The sequence below is a fragment of the Acinonyx jubatus genome, chromosome C1 (genome assembly GCF_027475565.1).
Source record: "Acinonyx jubatus isolate Ajub_Pintada_27869175 chromosome C1, VMU_Ajub_asm_v1.0, whole genome shotgun sequence".
Taxonomy (NCBI): Eukaryota; Metazoa; Chordata; class Mammalia; order Carnivora; family Felidae; genus Acinonyx; species Acinonyx jubatus.
Window position 1 is genome coordinate 41,683,459 of NC_069381.1, and position 24,012 is coordinate 41,707,470.

General features: G+C 37.1%; 1 protein-coding gene across 16 annotated transcripts in view; it reads right to left on the reverse strand.

Annotated features, from left to right (window-relative positions):
* TUT4 (terminal uridylyl transferase 4) overlaps window positions 1-24,012 on the reverse strand; it is a 149,778-nt gene that overhangs the window by 49,898 nt on the left and 75,868 nt on the right. For 13 of the 16 annotated variants that reach the window (XR_008294865.1, XR_008294870.1, XR_008294867.1 and 10 more), the window contains 4 exons: window positions 23,756-23,968; window positions 19,643-19,817; window positions 16,054-16,754; window positions 12,503-12,653 (listed from right to left, as the gene is read on the reverse strand). Coding sequence is in view for 3 of the 16 variants with exons in the window: in XM_027059177.2 (XP_026914978.1) it covers window positions 12,503-12,653; window positions 16,054-16,754; window positions 19,643-19,817; window positions 23,756-23,968 (1,240 nt within the window). In the remaining 13 variants the exon portion in view is untranslated. The remainder of the gene's footprint in view (window positions 1-12,502; window positions 12,654-16,053; window positions 16,755-19,642; window positions 19,818-23,755; window positions 23,969-24,012) is intronic. The other 3 variants (XR_008294875.1, XR_008294874.1, XR_008294876.1) reach the window with 1 other exon arrangement.

The window sequence follows — 24,012 nt, forward strand, 5'->3', positions numbered from 1 at the left end:
ATTTCATTATTTGTTAACTTCTGTGACTTTAAAATCGTAAATATTACTAGGGAAGGAAGGGGCAGAGGGAGAACAGAAAAGTATTTTTTATAGGTCTATGTACATTTCACATGATCATTCCTCTATGAAATATCTGCAAAATGTATTTACTTCTACATATTATTTAATATTGTTTTCTGCAGACATTCTTCTCGCTCCCAAAAAATGCTTGTTTTTCCTACCTGTTAAATCAATACTCATCTTGTTATGCGAGGTACCTGACCCATTCAAACCTAGCAGTTCCCTCAAATACATGGTCAAGATCTTTTCTATAAACTGCTTTGCCCAACCACAGCCTTCAATGACTTCTCCTTAAATTAATTTCCTTAGTTCTCCAAAGCACTTGCCAATTTGTACTAACCATTTAATTTTCTAGGTATTCCATTTATGTTCACATTATTTTTCCACATAAGACCAAATATTTTTTTTTTAATTTTTTTTTTTTAACGTTTATTTATTTTTGAGACAGAGAGAGGCAGAGCACGAACGGGGGAGGGTCAGAGAGAGGGAGACACAGAATCTGAAACAGGCTCCAGGCTCTGAGCTGTCAGTACAGAGCCCGACGCGGGGCTCGAACTCACGGACCGCGAGATCATGACCTGAGCCGAAGTCGGCCGCTTAACCGACTGATCCACCCAGGCGCCCCAAGACCAAATATTCTTAAGAGTACTCTTTTTCCGGGGCACCTGGGTGGCTCAGTCAGTTAAGCATCCGACTTCGGGTCAGGTCATGAACTCACAGCTTGTGGGTTCGAGCCCTGTGTCAGGCTCTGTGCTGACAGCTCGGAGCCTGGAGCCTGCTTTGGATTCTGTGTCTCCCTCTCTTTCTGTTCCTCCCCCGCTTGCACTCTGTCTGTCTCTCTCTCTCTCTCAAAAATAAATAAAGATTAAAAAAAAAATTCAAATACCAATTAAAAAAAATAAAAAGAGTAATCGTTTTTCTTTTCTATCTCCTCCTCTAGACTCATCCCCAAGAGTTAATACAGTGATAGGAACAAAGGAGTAATTTACTGTAATGATTTAAACTAATATTCAACTTTTGAAAAACAAATGTAGCATCTGTGTTTGCAAGCTGAATACAGGCATACCTCATTTTATTACACTTTGCTTTACTGCCCTTTGCAGATACTGTGATTTTCACAAAATGAAGTTCTGTGGCAACCCTACACTGAGCAAGTCTATCAAGCACCTTTTCTCCAACAGCACTTGCTCACTTCATGTCTGTGTCACATTTTGGTAATTCTCACGACATTTCTTTTTTTTTCTTTTTTTTTTTTGTTCCTATCTTTGTTTTTTTGTTTTTTACTTTTATTTTTTTTCAATATATGAAATTTATTGTCAGATTGGTTTCCATACAACACCCAGTGCTCATCCCAAAAGGTGCCCTCCTTAATACCCATCACCCACCTTCCCCTCCCTCCCACCCCCCATCAATCTCACAACATTTCAAACTTTTTCATTATTATATGTTATGATTACCTATGTTCAGTGACCTTTGATGCTACCATTGTAATTGTCTTGGGGTGCCATAAACTGTACCCACATAAGATGACAAACTTAATAAATTTTGTGTGTGTTCTGGATGCTCCACTGACCACCCATTTCCCCCACCTCTCTCCCTCTCCTTAGGGCTCTCCATTTTCTGAGACAACATGCTACTGAAATTAGACCAGTCAATAACCTTATTATGGCCTCTAAGTGTTCAAATGAAAACAAGTATCACATGTCTCTCACTTTAACTCAAAAGCTAGAAATAATAAAGCTTGTAAGGAAGGCATGTCAGAAGTCAAGATAGGCTGAGCGCTAGGCTCTTGCACCAAACAGCCAAGTTGTGAATACAAAGGAAAAGTTCTTGAAGGAAATTAAAAGTGGTACTCCAGTGAACACACGAATGATAAGAGAGTGAAACAGCCTTATTACTGACATGGAGAAAGTATAAGTGGGTCTGAATAGATTAAACCAGCCACAACATTCACTTAAGCCAAAGCCTAATCCAGAGCAAGTTTCTAATTCTCTTCAATTCTATGAAGGCTGAGGTGAGGAAGCTGCAAAACAAAAAGCTTGAAGCTAGCAGAGGTTCACGAGGTTTAAGAAAAGCAGCAATCTGAACAAGATACAGCATCCTTTCTTGATAAAAACCCTCAAGAAAGTAGGGATAGAAGGAACATACCTCAACATCATAAAGGCCATATACGAAAGACTCACAGCTAATATCATCCTCAATGGGGAAAAACTGAGAGCTTTCCCCCTAAGGTCAGGAACACGACAGGGATGTCCACTCTCACCACTGTTGTTCAACATAGTGCTGGAAATCCTAGCCTCAGCAATCAGACAACAAAAAGAAATAAAAGGTATCCAAATCAGCAAGGAAGAAGTCAACTTTCACTCTCTGCAGATGACATGATACTTACTCTACATGGAAAACCTGAAAGACTCCACCAAAAAACTGCTAAAACTGATACATGAATTCAGCAAAGTGGCAGGATATAAAATCAATTAACAGAAATCAGTTGCATTTCTATACGCCAGTAATGAAGCAGCAAAAAAAGAGAAATCAAGGAATCGATCCCATTTACAATTGCACCAAAACCCATAAAATACCTAGGAATATACCTAACCAAAGAGGTAAAAGATATGTATGATGAAAACAATAGAGAGCTTATGGAAGAAACTGAAGATGACACAAAGAAATGGAAAAACATTCCATGCTCATGGATCAAAAGAATAAATATTGTTAAAATGTCAATACTACCCAAAGCAATCTACACATTCAATGCAATCCCTATCAAAATAACATCAGCATTCTTCACAGAGCTAGAAAAAACAATTCTAAAATTTGTATGGAACCAACAAAAGGCCCTAAATGGCCAAAGTCCTGTTGAAAAAGAAAACCAAAGCTGGAGGCATCACAATTACAGACTTCAAGCTATATTACAAAGCTGTTATCATCAAGACAGTATGGTACTGGTGAAAAAACAGACACACAAATCAAGGAAATAATAGAGAACCCAGAAATGGGCCCACAAACGTATGGCCAACTAATCTTCGACAAAGCAGGAAAGAATAACCAATGGAAAAAAGATAACCTCTTCAGCAAATGGTGTTGGGAAAACTGGACAGTGACATGCAGGAGAATGAACTTACACCATACACAAAAACAAACTAAAAATGAACAAAAGACCTAAATGTAAGATAGGAAACCATCAAAATCCTAGAGGAGAAAACAGGCAACAACCCCTTTGACCTCGACCACAGCAACTTCTTACTAGGCATGTCTCTGGAGGCTAGGGAAACAAAAGCAAAAATGAACTACTGGGACCTCATCAAGTTTATAAAAACCTCCAGCACAGCAAAAGAACATTCAACAAAACTAAAAGGCACCGACAGAATGGGAGAAGATATTTGCAAATGACTTATCATATAAAGGTTAGTATCCAAAATTTATAAAGAACTTATCAAACTCAACACCCAAAAATAAATAATCCAGTGAAGGAATGGGCAAAAGACATGAACACTTTTTCAAAGAAGACATCCAGATGGCTAACAGACACATGAAAAGATGTTCAATATCACTCATCATCAGGGAAACAGAAATCAAAACTACAATGAGATACCACCTCACACTTGTGAGAATGGCTAAAATTAACAATTCAGGAAACAAAAGATGTTGGCAAGGATGCGGAGAAAGGGGAACACTTTTATACTGTGGGTGGGAATGCAAACTAGTGCAGCCACTCTGAAAAATAGTATGGAGGTTCCTCAAAAAATTAAAAATAAAGCTACCCTATGACCAAGCACCAGTAGGTGTTTATCCAAAAGATACAAAAATGCAGATTCAAAGGGCACAGGCACCCCAATGTTTGTAGCAATACTATTAACGATAGCCAAATTATAGAAAAAGAGCCCAAATTTCCACTGACTGATGAATGGATAAAGATGTGCAGTGTGTGTGTAAGTTTGGGTCATGAACCCACAGTTCGTGGGGTCGAGCCCCATGTCAGGCTCTATGCTGACCTCTCAGAGCCTTGAGCTTGTTTTGGATTCTGTGTCTCCTTCCCTCTCTGCCCCTCCCCCACTCATACTCTGTCTCTCTCTCTGTCTCTCTCTCTCAAAAATAAACATTAAAAAAAAAAGTGAAAACAAAAGAGATGAGTATAAGGGAAAGAAATATAAGATAAAAACAGAGAGGGAGGCAAACCACAAGAGACTCCTGAACACAGAGAACAAACTGAGAGTCTCTGGAGGGGTGCTGGGCGGAGGGGGGGAGGGGGGGATGGGCTAAATGGGTGATGGGCATTAAGGAGGGCACTTGTTGGGATGAGCACTGGGTGTTACATATGTAAGTGATGAAGCATTAAATTCTACTCCTGAAACCATTATTATACTGTATGTTACCTAACTTGGATGTAAATAAAATTTTTTAAAAAGAGAGAGAGGAAGCCATGTGAGTAACATAAAAGTGCAAGGTGAAGCAACAAGTGATCCACTATATCTAGCTGAGATCATTAATGAAGGTGGCCACACTAAACAATGCAGACAAAACAGCCTTATAATGGAAGAAGATACTATCTAGGACTTTCATAGCTAGACAGGAAAAGTCAATGCCTGCCTTCAAAGCTTCAAGGGACAGGCTATCTTGTTAGGGGCTGATGTAGCTGGAGTCTTGAAGTTGGAACCAATGTTCATTTACCATTCTAAAAATCCTAGAGTTTAAGAATTATGTAATCTACTATGCCTGTGTTTTATAAATGAACAAAGCCTGGATGACAGCAAAACTGTTTGTAACATGGTTTACTGAATATTTTAAGCCCACTGTTGAGACATAATGCAGAAAAAAAAAATTGCTTTCAACATGTTCCATTGACAATGCACCTGGGCACTCAAGAGCTCTGGCAGAGATCTATAGTAAGATTAATGTTTTCATGCCTGCTAAGCCAACATCCATTTATTCCACAGTCCATGGATCAGGAGTCATTTAAACTTTCAAGTCTTATCATTTAAGAAATCTATTTTGTGGGGCACCTGGGTGGCTCAGTCATTTAAATGTCATGATATCACAGTTTGTGAGTTCAGCACAGAGCTTGCTTGGGATTCTCTTCCCACCCCACCCCCCGCCTCTGTGCCTCCCCTGCTCACTCTCTCTCTCTCTCAAAATAAATTTAAAAACTTAAAAAAAGAAATCCATTCTGTAAGTTTATAGCTGCCATAGTGATTCCTCTTTTAGAGCTGTACAAAATAAACTGAAAATCTTCTGGGAAATGAATCACTATTCTAGACGCCATTAAGAGCATCTGTGATTCATGGGAAGAAATCAAAATAGAAACCTAAACAGGAGGAGTCTGAAAGAAGTTGATTCCAACCCTCATGGGTGACTCTGAGGGGTTCAAGACTTCAGTGGAGGAAGTAACTAAAGATGTGGTGCAGAGAGCAAGGGAACTAGAATAAGAAATGGAGCCTGAAGATGTGAATGAATTGCTGCAATCTCATGATATAACTTGAATGGATGAGGAGTTGCTTCTAATGGAAGCGCAATAAAGTGGCTTACTGAGATAGATTCTCTGAACTCCTGAAGATGCTGCAAAGATTGTCGAAATGACAACAAAGGATTTAGAATATGACATAACTATGTTGATAAACTTAAGTTGATAAAACTGACTCCAACTTTGAAAGAAGTTCTACTATGGATAAAACAGCTACCTAAGGGCACCTAGGCGGCTCAGTTGGCTAAGTGTCTGACTTTAGCTCAGGTCATGATCTCATGGTTCATGGGTTTGGGACCCACATTGGGCTTTATGCTGACAGCACAGAGCCTACTTGGGATTCTGTCTCTCCCTTGTCACTCTCTGCCCCTTCCCCCCACAAATAAACATTAAAAAAAATAGCTATCTAACAGCATCACATACTACAGAGAAATCATTCATAACAGGAAGAGTTAATGTGGCAAACTTCATTGCTGTCTTATTTTAGAAATTGTCATAGCCACCCTGATCAGTCAGCAGCCATTAACACTGAGACAAGACCCTCTACAAACAAAAAGACTATGATTCGCTGAAAGCTCAGATGATGGTTAGCATTTTTTAGCAATAAGGCATTTTTTAATCAAGGTATATACATTGTTCTTCTTTAGACACAATGCTATTGGACACTTAATAGATGACAGAGTAGTGTAAACATAACTTTTATATGCAGTGGGAAACAAAAAAATTCACTTAATTCACTTTACTATGGTACTCACTTCATTGTGGTGGTCTGGAACCCAACCCACAATATCTCTGAGGTATACCTATAGCTGAATTACAGGTGATTTTTTTTATTATTATTAAAGTGGTAAAACTATTCTGTATGATACCATAATGGTAAATACAGGATACAATGCACTTGTCAAAATCCATAGAACTTTGCAGTACAAAGAGTGAACTTTACAGTAGGCAAATTTTAAAAATATCATCTAGGTGGTTGGGGACTAGGATGGAATGCAGGCTGTGACAAAAAGAATCTACATGTGTAAGACAATTTCACTCAAAGTGAAACACACACTTCACTGTAAGACTAAGGGCAAAAGGGAGTATGCATAAGTACTATAATTGATAAAAGTTATTTCCCATAGGGGTATTAGATAATAGTTCTGATAATGTTATACATGTGTACTTAAATGTAACAACTGAATAAATGGGTAGCAGATGATGGGGCCAGTTTTTTCACTGTTGGAGTGGGAAATTTACAGATAAGCAGAAAGAAGAGACTTGAATGAGCCATGTGGTAATGTATTCAAGTTGGAGACATCAGTACAAAAGTCATGTTTAACTTAATATAAGATGGTCACATATAGAAATTTTTATAGATACAAGCATATATTTAAGTTAGTGCATATACCTAATTTTCTCACTCAGAGAGGGCCTAGAAGCAACAACAGCCCATAACAGCAAGCACGCTAGCATCCAGATCTTGGTTTCTAACACCATTCTCCAATAAAAGGAACCAAGGATCTTTGGAGACATATCTAATTCTAGGACTGGGGCAGAAAACATACATGATGAGCCTGGAGCATCTTGTAGTACCAGAAAGTAAGGAAGTGCTAAAAAAAATAAATAAAAAATAAAACGAACAAGCAAACAAAAAAAACCCCGCACACTGATGGGAGTATAAGTCACAGGAACCAACTGAAAGAATTCCCAATGGCCAAATCTGGAACAATTTGAGCAAAAGAAAAAGTAGTATTAGATAATAACCCAAAGTATAAAATATCCATGAGCTCATATAAAGACATATAAATGAATAAATAAATAAAAACAAATGTACTGTATTGTATCTTAATAAAGCTGTGGGGAAAAAATGTGCCACAAACCAGCTATTCAATGCCTTGGTATTACCTAAGAGAAATCAAAATGTACATCCATTCCCAGACCTGCACATAGATATACAGAGCAGATTTATTTATAATAATCAAAACTTAGAAATGAGCCAAATTTGTATCAACAGGTGGATGGTAAACAAATTGTGGCTCTTCCATATAATGGAACACAACTCAGCAATAAAAATGAATAAACTATTTACACACATAACATGGATGAATCTCAAAATAATTATGCTAAATGAAAGAAGCCAGGACCCCAACTCAGAAAAAGAGTACATTCTAGGTGATTCTATTTATATAGAACTTTAGAGAATGCAAACTAATGGATAGCAATTAAAAGCAGGTAAGTGGTTGCCTGGCAAGAGGGTGGGATAGGAAATAAGTGGGAGATATTACAATGGGAAACTAAATATTATTACATCAAAAATTTTAACTTATCTGGGCACAGCAAATAATTTAAAAAAATATTTGTTGAGTGAAGGTTTATCCCAGGTTCACCATAAGTGTTTGTTGAATAAAATTATGTAAGGCATTTCCCAAAATATCTTTATAGCCTTTTCTCCCTCAATTATCTTTCTTATACTCTACCAAACCTAAGGCAATTATTCTCCCAAAGAAATTATACACCCTACACTTCTGTGTATAATCTCCTAGATCTGAAAAAGAGTTCAAGGTCCAACTCAAATGCCACATCATTAATTTCAATCCCTGTGTTCTACCCCAGTTAAAATACTGTTTGCCCTGCATTTTGTTTCCTACTACTACAGCATGTAATACATTCTGCTTCCAATTATGGCAATTTTTATACATATCATACTTCCATCTAGAGCAGAACTGTGCAAGAGCAATGCAGTGATGGAAATGTTGCCTATCTGACCTGTCCAATTCAGCAGCCACCAGCCACATGTAACTACTCACTACTCGGGTTGTGGCTACTAAAAATGAGGAATTTAATTTTTAATTTTAATTAATTTCAATTTAAATAGTGGCTACCATATTAGACAGCACAGATCCAGAGTCTAAGCTCTTTAAAAGCAACACATAATTACAAGAAACATAATGCCAATAAACTCATATCTTTCAGTACTCACTCTAAATCTCAATGGACTAAATGCTCCAAACAAAGACACAGGGTAACAGAATGGATAAGAAAACAAGATCCATCTAGATGCTGTTTACAAGAGACCCACTTTAGACCTAAAGACACCTTCAGATTCAAAGTAAGGGGATGGAGAACCATCTAACGTGTTAGTGGTCAACAAAAGAAAGCCGGAGTAGCCATACTTACATCAGACAATCTGGACTTTAAAATAAAGACTGTATCAAGAGATGAAGAAGGGTATTATATCATAATTAAGAGGCCTATCCACCAAGAAGACCTAACAATTGTAAATAGTTATGCTCCAAATGTGAAGCACCCAAATATATAAATCAATTAATCATCAACATAAAGAAACTCATTGATAATAATACCATAATATTAGAGGACTTCAACACGCTACTTACAGCAATGGACAGATCATCTCAACAGAAAATCAACAAGGAAACAATGGCTTTGAATGATACACTGGACCAGATGGACTTAACAGATACATTCAAAACATTTCAGCCTAAAGCAGCAGAATATATATTCTTCTCCAGTGCACATGGAACATTCTCTAGAATACATCACATACTGGCACACAAATCAGCCCTCAACAAGTACAAAAAGATCAAGATCATACCGTGATTTTCAGACCACAATGCTATGGAACTCGAAATCAACCACAAGAAAAAACTGGGGAGGTAGCAAATACTTGGAGACTAAAGAACAGCCTACTAAAGAATGAATGGGCTAACCAAGAAGTTAAAGAGGAAATTTAAAACTACATGGAAGCCAATGAAAATGATAACACCACAGCCCAAAACCTCTGGGATGCAGCAAAGGTGGCCATAAGAGGGAAGTATATAGCCATCCAGGCCTTCCTAAAGAAGGAAGAAAGATCTCAGATACACAACCTAACCTCATGCCTTAAAGAGCTGAAAAAAGAACAGCATATAAAACCCCAAACCAGCAGAAGACAGGAAATAATAAAGATTAGAGCAGAAATCAATGCTATCAAAACCGAAAAAGCAGAACAGAGCAATGATACCAGAAGCTGGTTCTTTGAAAGAATTAACAAAATTGACAAACCCCTAGCCAGTTTGATCAAAAAGAAAAAGGAAAGGACCCAAATAAATAAAATCAAGAAAGAAAGAAGAGAGATCACAACCAACACAGCAGAAATACAAACAACAATAAGAGAATGTTATAAGCAATTATATGTCAATAAAATGCGCAATCTGGAAGAAATGGACAAATTCCTAGAAATATATAAACTACCAAAACTGAAACAGGGAGAAATAGAAAATTTGAACAGACCCATAACCAGTAAAGAAAGCGAATTAGTAATCAAAACTCTCCCAAAAAACAAGAGTCCAGGGCCAAATGGCTTTCCAGGGAAATTCTATCAAACATTTAAGGAAGACTTAACACCTATCCTCAAAGCTGTTCCAAAAAATAGAAATGGAAGGAAAACTTCTAAACTCTTTCTATGAAGTCAGCACTACCTCAATTCCAAAACCAGACAAAGACCCCACTAAAAAGAAGAACTATAGACCAATTTCCCTAATGAACATGGACGCAAAAATCCTCACCAAGATAGCAGCCAACTGGATCCAACAATACGTTAAAAAAATTATTCACCACGACCATGTGGGATTTATACCTGGGATGCAGGGCTGGATCAATATCTGCAAAACAATCAATGTGATTCATCACATCAATAAAAAGAAAGGACAAGAACCACATGATCCTCTCAACAGATGCACAGAAAGCATTTGACAAAATACAGCATCCTTTCTTGATAAAAACCCTCAAGAAAATAGGGATAGAAGGATCATACCTCGAGATCATAAAAGCCATATATGAAAGACCCAACGCTAATATCATCCTCAATGGGGAAAAACTGAGAGCTTTCCCCCCTAAGGTCAGGGAGAAGATAGGGATGTCCACTCTTACCACCATTATTCAACATAGTATTGGAGGCTTAGCCTCAGCAATCAGAGAACACAAAGAAATAAAAGGCATCCAAATTGGCCAGGAGGACGTCAAAGTTTCACTCTTCGCAGATGACATGATACTCCATATGGAAAACCCAAAAGACTCCAAAAAACTGCTAGAACGGATCCATGAATTCAGCAAAGTCACAGGATATAAAATCAATGCACAGAAATCGGTTGCATTCCTATAGATGAACAATGAAGCAAAAGAAAGAGAAATCAAGGAATTGATCCCATTTACAATTGCAACAAAAACCATAAAATACCTAAGAATAAATCTAACCAAAGAGGTGAAAAATCTATACACTGAAAACTATAGAAAGACCCCGAATAGCCAAAGTAATCTTGAAAAATAAAACCAAAGCTGGAGGTATCACAATCCCAGAGTTCAAGCTATATTACAAAGCTATAATCATCAAGACAGTATGGTACTGGCACAAGAAAAGACACTGAGATCAATGGAGCAGAGAACCCAGAAATGGATCCACAAATGTATGGCCAACTAATCTTTGACAAAGCAGGAAACAATATCCAATGGAATAAAGACAGTCTCTTCAGCAAGTAGTGCTGGAAAAACTGGACAGCGACATGCAGAAAAATAAATCTGGACTGCTTTCTTATATCATACACAAAAATAAATTCAAAATGGATGAAAGACTTAAATATAAGACAGGAAACCACCAAAATCCTCGAGAAGAAAGCAGGCAAAAACCTCTTTGACTTTGGCCGCAGCAACTTCTTATTCAACACTTCTCCAGAGGCAAGGGAAACAAAAGTACAAATGAACTACGGGGACCTCATCAAAATAAAAAGCTTCTGCACAGCGAAGGAAACAATCAGCAAAACTAAAAGGCAACCGATGGAATGGGAGGAGATATTTGCAAACGATGTATCAGATAAAGGGTTAGTATCCAAAATCTATAAACAACTTATCAAACTCAACACCCAAAAACAAATAATCCAATGAAGAAACGACATGAATGACACTTCTCCAAAGAAGACATCCAGATGGCCTCCTGACACATTAAAAAATGCTCAACATCACTCATCATCAGGGAAATACAAATCAAAACCACAAGATACCACCTCACACCTGTCAGAATGGCTAACATTAACAACTCAGGCAATAACAGATGTTGACGAGGATGCAGAGAAAGAGCATCTCTTTTGCACTGCTGGTGGGAATGCAAACTGGTGCAGCCACTGTGGAAACAATTATGGAGGTTCCTCAAAAAATCAAAAATGGAACTACCCTATAACCCAGAAATTGCACTACTAGGTATTTATCCAAGGGATACAGGTATGCTGTTTTAAAGGGGCACATGCACCCCAACGTTTATAGCAGCACTATCAATAATAGCCAAAGTATGGAAAGAGCGCAAATGTCCATCGATGGGTGAATTGATAAAGAAGATGTGGTATATATATACAATAGAATATTACTCAGCAATCAAAAAGAATGAAATCTTGCCATTTGCAACTATGTGGATGGAACTAGAGCATATTATGCTAAGCATTATTAGTCAGAGAAAGACAAGTATCATATGACTTCACTCATGAGGACTTTAAGACACAGAACAGATGAATATAAGGGAAGGGAAGCAAAAATAATAAAAAAAACAGGGAGGGGGACAAAACATAAGAGACTCTTAAATATGGAGAAGAGAGGGTTGCTGGAGGGGTTGTGGGAGGGGGGATGGGCTAAATGGGTAAGGAGCATTAAGGAATCTACTCCTGAAATCATTGTTGCAGTATATGCTAACTTGGATGTAAGTTAAAAAAATAAATTAAATAAAAATTAAAATAAATAAATAAAAGCAACACATAATGGACTCTGTATTCCCTTTGGCATTTACCACAGTGCTGTGCATTTAATAGGCATTTAATAAATATCTGTTGTTGGGTGTCTAAACTATTAAATAACCTGTACCAAAACAAAACGTAAGCAAACTGTTTTTAAATAAGAAAATAAATATTCAAAATCTAACAAAGAATCTATTCACAATAGCTCTAATAATAAAAGACTTACCAAAACATCTTTTACATACTAAATCAAGTATTTCCCGAAATCGATTTGTCATTGGTGGTAGAGGTTTTAGATCAATTTTCCTGAAATCCTCTGGACAATCATTTTTTGAATGGCCATCTTTTTTGCAGATGCTGCATACTATCGTTGGTGGCTATACAAACGTAAAAAAAAAAAAAATTATCTAATAAACTATTGAGGGACTTCATCACCACTTAGAAAGCAGGTCCAAAAAGACTCTTCTATGTAACTCAATTCTGATAACCTGTGCTTTCAGGAGGTTAAAAAAAAAAAAAGCATATAAATAAAATGCAGTATTAAATGTAAAAAACACATTTTTGAGCAAACACTTTAATGTTTCTTCCCCACTAAAATGGTATTATCAAGATGAGATTTACCCAAATACATAAGATACAGAAAATACCTGAAGAGGTAATACATATGGGTTAATGCAAACATTTTGGTCAGCTCCCAAAATGAAATCTGTGCATTAATTTTAACCTACTAAAATCTTTAACAACGTAGACTATAAAGAAATTTCATGGTTTTTTTTTTATGTTTATTTAATTTTGAGAGAGGGAGACAGAGAGACAGAGAGCAAGTGAGGGAGGGGCAGAGAGAGGGAGACACAGAATCAAAGCAGGCTCCAGGCTCTGAGGTGTCAGCACAGAGCCTGACGCGGGGCTCAAATTCACGGACTGCGAGATCATGACCTGAGCTGAAGTCAGACACTTAACTGTCTGAGCCACCCAGACGCCCTGATTATAAAGAAATTTCAAAAAAAGGAAGGAAGAAAAGAAAGGAAAGGAAAGGAAAGGAAAGGAAAGGAAAGGAAAGGAAAGGAAAGGAAAGGAAAGGAAAGGAAAGGAAAGGAAAGGAAAAAGAAAAGAGAAGAGAAAAAAGAAAAGAAAAGAAAAGAAAAGAAAGGAAAAGAAGAAATAAGAAAAGAAGAAGGGAAAGAATGGAAGGAAAGGAAGAAAGGAAGAAATAAATTTGAAGTGGCAGTTTTCATTTCACTCCAAACACTTTCTATCTTCATAGTCAATTGTAAAACCCTCCACTTGGCTAGTTGGTTCAATTTATTACATTAGCATGGTACTCAAGAAACCAAACTGTAGGGCTGACCTCTAAAAATAACTTTGCTTCATACAAGGAATAACTCTTATGCAATAGCCACAAAGTTAACTGCAAACCCTATACCACCATTTAAAATGTATTCCAATGGTGGGACACCTGAATGGCTCAGTCAGTTAGGCATCCAACTCTTGGTTTCGGCTCAGTTCATGATGTCACAATTTTGGGAGCTCAAGCCCCACATTGGGATCTGTGCTAGTGTGGAAGCCTGCTTGGGATTCTCTCTCTTCCTCTCTATCTGCCCCTCCCCCACTCACTGTCTCAATCTCTCTCAAAATAAACTTAAAATTTCTTTAAATAATAAAAAAATTAAATTAAATTAAATAAGATGTATTCCAATGGACTATCAGACAGGTAGTTAAAACAGTAAAAATGTATCCCAACTACTTGAACAAAACACATAGTGAAGGAAGAGCACCACTCCTTTCTTTATTGTAATATGCCTAGATTTCAAAGAGCTTCCTCCTCCAGGATTAGCTTAGATATTTACCTAGCCATGACCTCTGATGCAAATTACATACAAAAACCTCTACCTGTGGCAATGCTGTGCTATAGGATAATTAACAGTACCACGGGAATTTTTCTTAGCTTTCAAAACTTCTTTTTAAAAGATTTATCAGAAAATACTAGAAAAATGTTACATATATCTAGAAAAAAAATTTAATTGGATAAATAGTTATCTTAAAATAACTGGGTGGCTCAGTCGGTTAAGCATATGACTTTGGCTCAGGTAATGATCTCATTGCTCGTGAGTTCAAGCCCCGCATAGGACTCTGTGCTGACAGCTCAGAGCCTAGATAGATCCTGTTTCCAATTATGTGTCACCCTCTCTCTCTGCCCCTCCCCTGCTCACATTGTCTTTCTCAAAAATGAAATAAAATGTTAAAATAAATAAACATTAAAGAAAAAAGATAAGTTTCCAAGGGGTATAAGAAGTATATGGGGCGCCTGGGTGGCTCAGTCAGTTAAGCATCTGATTTCAGCTTAGGTCATTATCTCAAGGTTCACGAGTTCAAACCCCGCGTTGGGCTCTGTGCTGACAGCTCAGAGTCTAGAGCCTGCTTCTGATTTTATGTCATCCTCTGTCTCTGCCCCTCCCTCATTCATGTTCGGTCTTTCTCTCTGTCGGTCGGTCTCTCTCTCTCTCCCTCTCTCTCAAAAAAAAAAACGTTTTAAAAATTTACAAAAAAAAAGCATACACTGCAGTTATATAATTCAGAGGGTTTTCTAAAAACCTGCCATTTAATCTATCCTTTCTACAGTCCATATGTCCTAAACACCACAACCTAAAAAAAAAACTGCAATATATGTATTCTTACAAAGAATAAAGAAGCACAGCTTAGTAATTAGGTTAAAAAATTTTAAGCTTGTCAATAAATAATTATTGATAAAACAATAAAACTGGGTAACTTTCTAGATTTTTTCAAAAACATTCTTCTTGGTTTATACATGACCTATATAATCATTTTTTCATCTTGGGTGCTGATATTTCAATTATGTACCCTGCAATTGAAGCAATGTGACTTAGCTAAACCTTTCTTTTATTAACAAAGTAGTCACTGCTTATTTTCTGTTATTGGGTATTTTATTTTCTATAATTTATCAAGTTGAAGTTCAGACTATCCCACTTGAACAGTAAAAAAGTTAAGACTCCATTAGTTTATAAAGGATATGCCAATATCCAAAGGAAAGCTCAAAGGCAGAGACAGAATCTGAATTCTTCACACTTTTGGTTCCTGATCTTAGTTTCTGCTCAACTATCTTCATTAAATTTATATTCTATGTGGCTCAGTTGGTTATGCGTCTGACTCTGGGTCTCGGCTTAGGTCACGATCTCATGGTTCGTGAATTCAGGCCACATGAATTCAGGCCCTGTGCTGACATGGTGGAGTCTGCTTGAAATTGTCTCCATCTTTATCTGCCCCTCCCCCACTTGCTCTCTGTATCTTTCTCAAAATAAATAAAAATTTTAAAAAATTTTTTAAAAATTTACATTCACCCACCCCATAGGGGTAAAAAACCACCTTTAAAGTGGAATACTATTAGAATTTACAAACCTTATAATCTTCTTTGTGGAAGATAAAGTAAACATATACATAGAAAATTAACAAAATTTAAAATATTTGCTGCTTTTGCCAAACTGATCTTTATAAAATGCCTGATGAATCCTTTCATATATGAGAAAGTTAAGCAAACCAACTAGTAATAGAGTACTGAAACATTTTGAGGTTTTACATACATTCTTTAAAGACAACTACAGAAAAAAATAAAGGAAAAGTGAAAATATACACCAAAATATCAATAGAAAATAACAGTCTACCATCATAGAAGCTATTTTTACATTTCTGAATCTAAAAACTATAAATACAGTCCTACAACAACCACAAAATCTTACAGACTGTTTACAAACGGTATCCTACCTTGCCAGAGGTTAAAATAAACTTATCAAACACATAATATAATTCCTGGGTGGGGTGGTTATCATCATCATTAAAGTCAGAAGCATCTTCTGTAGCTTTGCAGTTGCAGGAGGTAGCAGATGTGTCAGTGCTCACAATCTGATGTGAACTCTCTGTTTCTATATTTGACTGGCAGTCTGTACCAGAAGATTCATCTGGGTCAGGGGATTTATAACCAATGCAATTACACTGGCTGAGTTCCTTTTTTAGACAGGTTTCTGACGGTGCTAAATCATCTTGTTTCTTAATTGATTTTGGCTCTAATTCACTGCCTCCACTGGTAGAAAGAGATGAAGATTCCTGTCCAAGTTCAGCCAAATCTAGCTCATTTACCAACAAACTGTCATCTTCAGTAATACATCTCTGTGATGTACATTCCATTTCATCATATTTATCAGGTTGACCTCTTTCTGCATTTATTTTTTCTGTGCTTTCTCCATGTAGAATGCAACAACTGGATGCCATATTGTCAGACTTCACTGGTTTCTTATTGCTTATTTTTCCCTTCTCTTTTTTCATGGAATCCACTGTAGATTTATTTCCACCCTTCCTCTGAGGACAGGCAAAATACCGATAAGCTGCCCTGAATCTCTCCACAACGTATTCATAAACAAGCTGGCTGTTTAAGCTCCGTGCAACATTCCTCTTAACTGAAAATGGATCTAGTAAAAAAAGAAATGGTCAGTAACTAAGTATCCATCAACGAACTACAATTCCAAGCTTACCCAAACAGATTGAAACTGCTATATTCTCAGCACAGTACATTCTCCCAAAGCTTTTTTAACCTAAGGTTAAAGTGAGAGTTCCTACAAACTGAGTAGGAAAAATATAAGAGCAACATCTTTTCCTTTCTTCTGTCATAAAATAAAAAATTAAAAGGAAAAGAGAGAAAAGAATAAGGTTAATTAATGAGAGAATGGCCAAAGAGACCAACTCAATAATTACACAATTTTTTTTTTAATTTATTTAAGTACTCACTACAACCAACATGGGGCTCAAACTCACAACCCCGAGATTAAGAATTGCATACTGTTGCAGACACCATGGTAATTACAGAATTACAATGATAAAACTGGCAGAAAAAGCCATGCCATTTATACCTTCCTGAACTGTTACTGAATAAAATTTTCCAAACCTCTAGGACCCATTAATAATTTTCATCTCTTATCATAACATTCTTTAGCAACATGCTCCTTGCAACTTAAATAAATGATAACCTAAAATTCTTAAAGCTTCAAGTTAAAAAGTACGGATTTTGGGGAGCCTGAGTGGCTCAGTCAGTTAAGCCTCCAACTCTTAGATTTCAGCTCAGGTCCTGATCTCTGTGAGATTGAGCCCCGTAGAGGCTGGGCATGGAGCCTGCTTAAGATTCTCTCTCTTGCTCTGCCCTTCCCCTGCTCATGGCCGCTCACTCTCTCTAAAAAAAACAAAAAGGAAATACTGATTTTAACATTTAACTTCAATGAGTTCAAAAAATTAAAGAAAGGAAAAATTGAAAAGTAAGAAGAAAGAGACCAAAGAAAGTAAAAATTAAACCAAAAGTTAAATTTTTTTTTTTTAACGTTTATTTTTATTTTTGAGACAGAGAGAGACAGAGCATGAACGGGGGAGGGTCAGAGAGAGAGAGACACAGAATCTGAAACAGGCTCCAGGCTCTGAGCTGTCAGCAGAGAGCCCAACACAGGGCTCGAACTCACAGACCGTGAGATCATGACCTGAGCCGAAGTCAGCCGCTCAACTGACTGAGCTACCCAGGCGCCCCCCAAAAGTTAAATTTTAATCCAGTCTAAAATGAGTATATATCAACCACATTTTCATTATTAAGAAAATATAAAAGACTTCTAAATGTTTATGGGTTTTTGGATTTTATAAACCTAAAATACAAATATGCCCCAGGAAAAAAGAATAAATGGATGACAGCCAAAAGACAATGCACATTTTCTCCACTGCTGAAGATCATTAAGTAAAAGGATTAACAGGACAGGCTTCAGATTGTTAACAGGTTTGGGCATCTGTGACTTTTTGCTGTTATCTAAATCCACAGGCTGTTCTCTACACTCAAAGGCCTTTCCTGGCCTTTTTGCTCCTTGTAGAAGAAGAAAAAGACAAGAGAAGACAAATTATGATAGTTATAGGCTTCAGAGCTCATTGATTTACTGTATGTAAGTGTACAAGATGTGAGTAACTGAGTGTATAAGAATATTTGTGGGTTTAGGGGTGCCTGGGTGGCTCAGTTGGTTAAAGCATCTAACTCTTGATTTTGGCTCAGGTCATGATCTCCTGGTTCATGAGATCAAGCCCCACGTCAGGCTCTGCACTTACAGAGTAGAGCCTGCTTGGGATTCTCTCTCTCCTCACTCTTCCCCTCCTGTGCTTGCTCTCTCTTTCTCAAAAACAAATAATATATTAATATCATTAACATTTTTTAATACATTTTTAAAAAATTATTTGTGGGTTGGGGTGCCTGGGTGGCTCAATCGGTTAAGCTTCCAACTTTGGCTCAGGTCATGATCCTGCAGTTCATGTGTTTGAGTCCCATGTCAGGCTCTGTGCTGACAGCTCAGAGCCTGGAGCCTGCTTCGGATTCTGTGTCTATCTCTTTCTGCCCCTTCTCCACACATGATCTGCCTCTCTCTCTCTCAAAAATAGAAAAAACATTAAAATTTTTAAAAAAATATTTATGGGTCAGAGAAGGCCAAAAGAGGACTGAGGGAACAGAAAAATATGTAGTCTAAGCAAACTAAAATGATGGACAGAAATTCAATTTCCTATCTATAAAAGTGAGTGAAATGCTGCATGATTTAAATTTTCTAAAAACCACTCTATCAATTTGCATCCCTAAAGATCTTAATATTCTTGGGATTTAATATGAAACTTTTTGTCAACATCAATTTTTTTTTCTTCAAATCAATCTTTTTTTTTTTTAATCTTTAACCATATTTAAGCTGAGGTGCTTTTTTTTATGTTTTTGAAGTGTAACTGACATACAATGTTACATTATAGTTTAGGTGTACAACATAGTGATTCAACAATTCTGTAGTTAATGCTATGCTCACCAGAAGTATAGCTACCATCTGTCACCCTACAATGCTATTACAACACCACTGGCTGTATTCTGTATATATACTCCAATGACTTACACATTCCATAGAGATGAGGTTGGAGGACAATGAAAACCTGTATTTTAAAGTTATACTTTAACATAATTTTATGACAGAAGCTTATAGGAATAAGATTGTTCTGAATAACTATTCTATGTGTCTATATTTTTGAAGTTTTTCATAACTAAAAAATAAACATAAAGGTATGTAATAAGCTAATAATCCTAACCAATATAGTATTTATAGATTGGAAACCTTAAAGTAAGTATTAATCCTATAAAACTATCATGGACTTGATAAAGAATTTATCTAAAATATATAATGACAACCTAGTGGTATATATAGTGCTATAAAGCCAAGGGATGTAATTTATAGCACTGTATTAGAAACAGATGATGAATAGCACACAAAAACATATTCTCTAAATGAAATATAACGTATCATCTCACCTTCAATGGCTATTCGCCTTTTAGGCCAGTTTTTGTTTTCTCTTGTTAAAATATCTTGTATCCGTACACATATGACATATTCTTCCAAAGCAAAATCCAGTGTGTAAAATTTTAGCAGCTCTAACCATAATTGTCCCAGGGATACCTGATTTGGTGTTCCCAATGTTAAAGGAGACTAGAAAAGAAAAAATACTTTTCATTTAAGCTTCACAAAACTATAGAATGATTGCATTTTCAGTGTGAAAAGACCTAAGAGATTAACTTTACAAAAACTGAAGCATAAAGAAGTAACTTGCCAAAAAGCAGTTTGTGGCCCAGCTGGGAACATAGTCCTAGTTTACCGACTCCTAGAATTTTATGTTCTTCCCAATAAACCAGTGATTCTCAACCTTGGCTGCAAATCAGAATCACATTGGGACCATTACAGTATACTAAATACCTGAGCTTCATACCATTCCTACCTTCCATACCCTTCCCAAGATTCTGATTTAACTGACCTTGGCTACATACTAGGCCCTGGGATTTTTAAAGCCTCCTAAGTGATTCATGTGCATCCAAGGTTGCAAATCACTGCACAGCAAATACTAAACTATTATAGGTCCTTATTGCAGCAATTACTTTAAATATCTAAGTAAATGCCCTGGGCTTTCAAAAGCTAATTCCTTCATTCAGCAAACTTTATTTAGAACCTACTATGTCCTGTGCTGAGGATATAAAAAAATAATGAGAGCTCACGCTTAAACATAATGGTCACCATGCATCATTCACTCCTTTAAATGCTGCAAACACAGTAGCTATTAATTCTAACAATTCTATGAAGTAGATACTACAGGGCAAGGATTTGACTCAGGACCACCTGGCTACTGAATTTGTTGCTAATCACTACACCTACCATACTGCCACTCAAATAAGGTGAGGTTCTCCCTTCACAGATTATTAGAAGAGGAAGAGACAATTTAACAATTACAGTAAAGACTCTGTGCTAAAATGGGCCTCTAAATCGGGGGGGGGGGGGGGGGGGTAGTTAACAAAAGAGGTAATATCTGAATTCTAAAGGAATTAGCTAGATGAAGACTGGCTAAAAGTGACCACTAAGGAGCATAAAGACATGAAACAGTCATTCACTCATTCAATTCTACAACTATTCATTGAGTACCTACTATGTGCCAGGCACTTAGGATATATCCGTGAAAAAAAAAACAACAACCTTGCCTTAGTATATCTTACTTTCTAAGGAAAGAAGATAACAAACAACTTAATAAGTACATTACATAGCAAGTTACAAAAAGGAAAAGTGCTGTGGAAGTAAGAAAAAGTCGAGTAGGTTTAGTAAAAAGGGGATGGGAGTATGGAGCAGGACATGGTTTCAGTGAAACAGAGTGGTCAGGATAGTCTTGCTCAGAAGGTATCATTTGAAGAAGAGAGAAAAGTGTTCTAGGAATAGGGAACAGATAGACCAAACACACTAAATAGAAGTGACTAGCTTTAAAAAGAAAACCATGAAAGCTAATGTGGTAAAGAAGGGAAGAAGAGAAGAGGAAAACAAAGAGCTACTAAGTTAAAGAGTCAGCTTTTATTCTAAATTAAATGAGGAGTGACTGAAGGGTTCTGAGTGTGGAGAGGAGGAAGGATATGATAAGACTTAAGTTTTTGAAGAACCATTCTGCCAAGAAGTGGTCAAATTCTGAAAATATTTTGAAGCAGAAATGACAGGATTTCCTGACAGACTTGATATGGGGTATAAAAGAGAGAAGTAAAGGATGATTCCAAGGCTTCTGACTAACTGAAAGGATGCAGTGCCATCAACTGAGATGCAAAAACTGTATGTGGAGCAAGAGGAAGACCAGGAGTCCAGTTTCAGGCATGTTAAGTTTAAGACATCTGTTAGGAGGGAGCCGGGGTAGCTCAGTTGGTTAAGGGTCCGACTCTTGATTTTGGCTCAGGTCATTATCTCACACTTCATGAGATCCAGCCCCATGTCGGGGCTCTGCTGGCAGTGTGGTGCCTGCTTGTGATTCCCTCTCTCCCACTCTCTCTGCCCCTCTCCTGCTCATGCACGTGCATGCAGGCTCTAAATAAATAAATAAATAAACAAACAAACAAACAAACATTAAAAAAGTAAAATAAAAAAAAAGACATCTCTTAGACATCTAAGTAGAGAAAGTATATAGGCAGTTGGAGATACAACTACAGAGTTCAGGAGAGAGGTTTGGCCAAAGATTTAAATTTGGGAGTATCATACAGATGGTATGTAAAATGCATGCAACTGAATGAGGTCACCAACAGAGTGCAGATAGAGAAGAAAAGCAGTGAGAAGGGAGGATCGAGGACTGAGCCCTGGAGCATACCACCATTAGGAGACTAGAGAGAAAGGGAGAAGACAAAGACAGCAAAGGAGACTGAGAAGGAATAATCTGCCATGGGTGTGCTACCCTGAAAGTTAAGATATTTTTCAGAAGGGGCACCTGGGTGGCTCAGTCGGTTAAGCGTCCGACTTCAGCTCAGATCATGATCTCTCGGTCTGTGGGTTTGAGCCCCACATCAGGCTCTGTGCTGACAGCTCAGAGTCTGAAGCCTGCTTCGGATCCTATATCTCCCTCTCCCTCTGCCTCACGTCTGCTCATGCTCTCTCTTCATCTTTCAAAATTGAATAAAAGCTAAAAAAAAAAATTTTAAAAAAATTCTTTTTTTCAGAGAAGAAAATAATCAACTGGTAAATATGGCTGATAAGTCCAAAGAGATAAAAACTGAGAAGTGACAACTGGATTTAGCAATGTGGAGGATAACGACATTTGATGATACAAGTTTTGGTAGACTGACAAGGGTGGAAGACTGAATGCAGTGAGTTAATAGGAAACAGAAATCAGAAATAGTGAATGTGGACAATTCTTTCAAGAAGTGTACTGCAAACGGGTGCAAAGGAGTAACTGGGAAGGAAAATGATGTCCTTATTTTGCTTTAAAATGGTGGGGGGGGGGGGGAAGGAGGCACCTGTGTGGCTCAATCAAACAACTGAGTCTTGATTTCAGTTCTTTCGTGATCTCAGGGTTTGTGGATCAAAACCTTGCCCCTCACCCACCCCCCCAACACTGGGCGTAGAGTCTGCTTTAAGATTCTCTCTCTTCCTCTCACCACGTGTTCTATCAAAAATAATAATAATAATAATAAACTAAATTAAATGGGAGAAATAAAAGCGTGTTTGATTCAATAAAGAATGAAAAATTGCTAACTTAGGCAGGAAAGAGAAGAATTGCTAGAGCAAAGTTCTAGTATAAACAAGAAGGGATGGGATTAAATACACAAGTGTAGAAAATGACTTTAGATAGCAACTAGGGAAGTTCCTTTATGAAAGAGACATCAAAGCAGATTATGTGAATGTAGATAGTAGCAGGCGATAGTGGGAGTATGTAGAAGTTCTTTTGACTGATTCAGTTTTCTCAGTAAATAAGCAAAAGCATTAGCTAAGTATTGGTGGTTTGAGAAGAGAGTAGAAAGAAGTCTAGGAAAGTAGGAGTGTTGAAGGGACTAAGAATAAATGTTCAGGGAACTACATAAAATTCAATATAGCTAGAGTAATCATTTCAGTAATGCTTACATTTCTGTAGTAATATGTCTATTTCAGAAGACTACATACTTCTGGAAGACACAATGGCTATTCATCTTTCGTTCTCAGGCCCTCAAGATAATGTCTGGCACATAGCAGGTCCTTAATAAATGAATGTTGAATGATTAAATAAGCAAGCCATCCCCTAGGGGAGGAAAGGGCCTTTATTTTTCCACCAATCTGGCAATATTACTCCCACATGCTAAAGTTTTGGTCACCGCCCAACTCCTGAAGGAAATTTTCCTTGTCTAAATGAAAAAGATACAAAGAATTACCATGACATGATTCAAACAATACACGTCTTCCAAAATGAGGTATAAATTCATTAGAGAATCTCAGTACTGAAAAACTAAACCAGATCAACCCCTCACTTTACAGATGAGGAAAATGAGGCCAAGAGGCTTACGCAAAGTCAGTCCAGTCAATCTACTATTAAAATAGCTTCAATCGAAGGCATCACATATCCTACAGATAGAAAAGCCAAAAACAAAAACAAAAAAAAAGCTTACTTTGCCATGTTTTTCCTTCATGGCATTACTTTGGTTGTCTGTTTCTGTCTTCTTGGTATCATCTTTTGGTTGGTCTGCCTTAGCTTTGTTTTCCTCAGCAATTGAGTTTTTCTCAGTTGCACTACTTGAATTATATTCCCACTTCACAAACTTCTCTTCTACTATGCCCTTCAGCTGAAAGTCATCCATTCTTTTTGGGTCAAAGCCTTCAATCTATATAAAAAGGCATTCCAAATTGGTAGTGGAAAAATTATTTA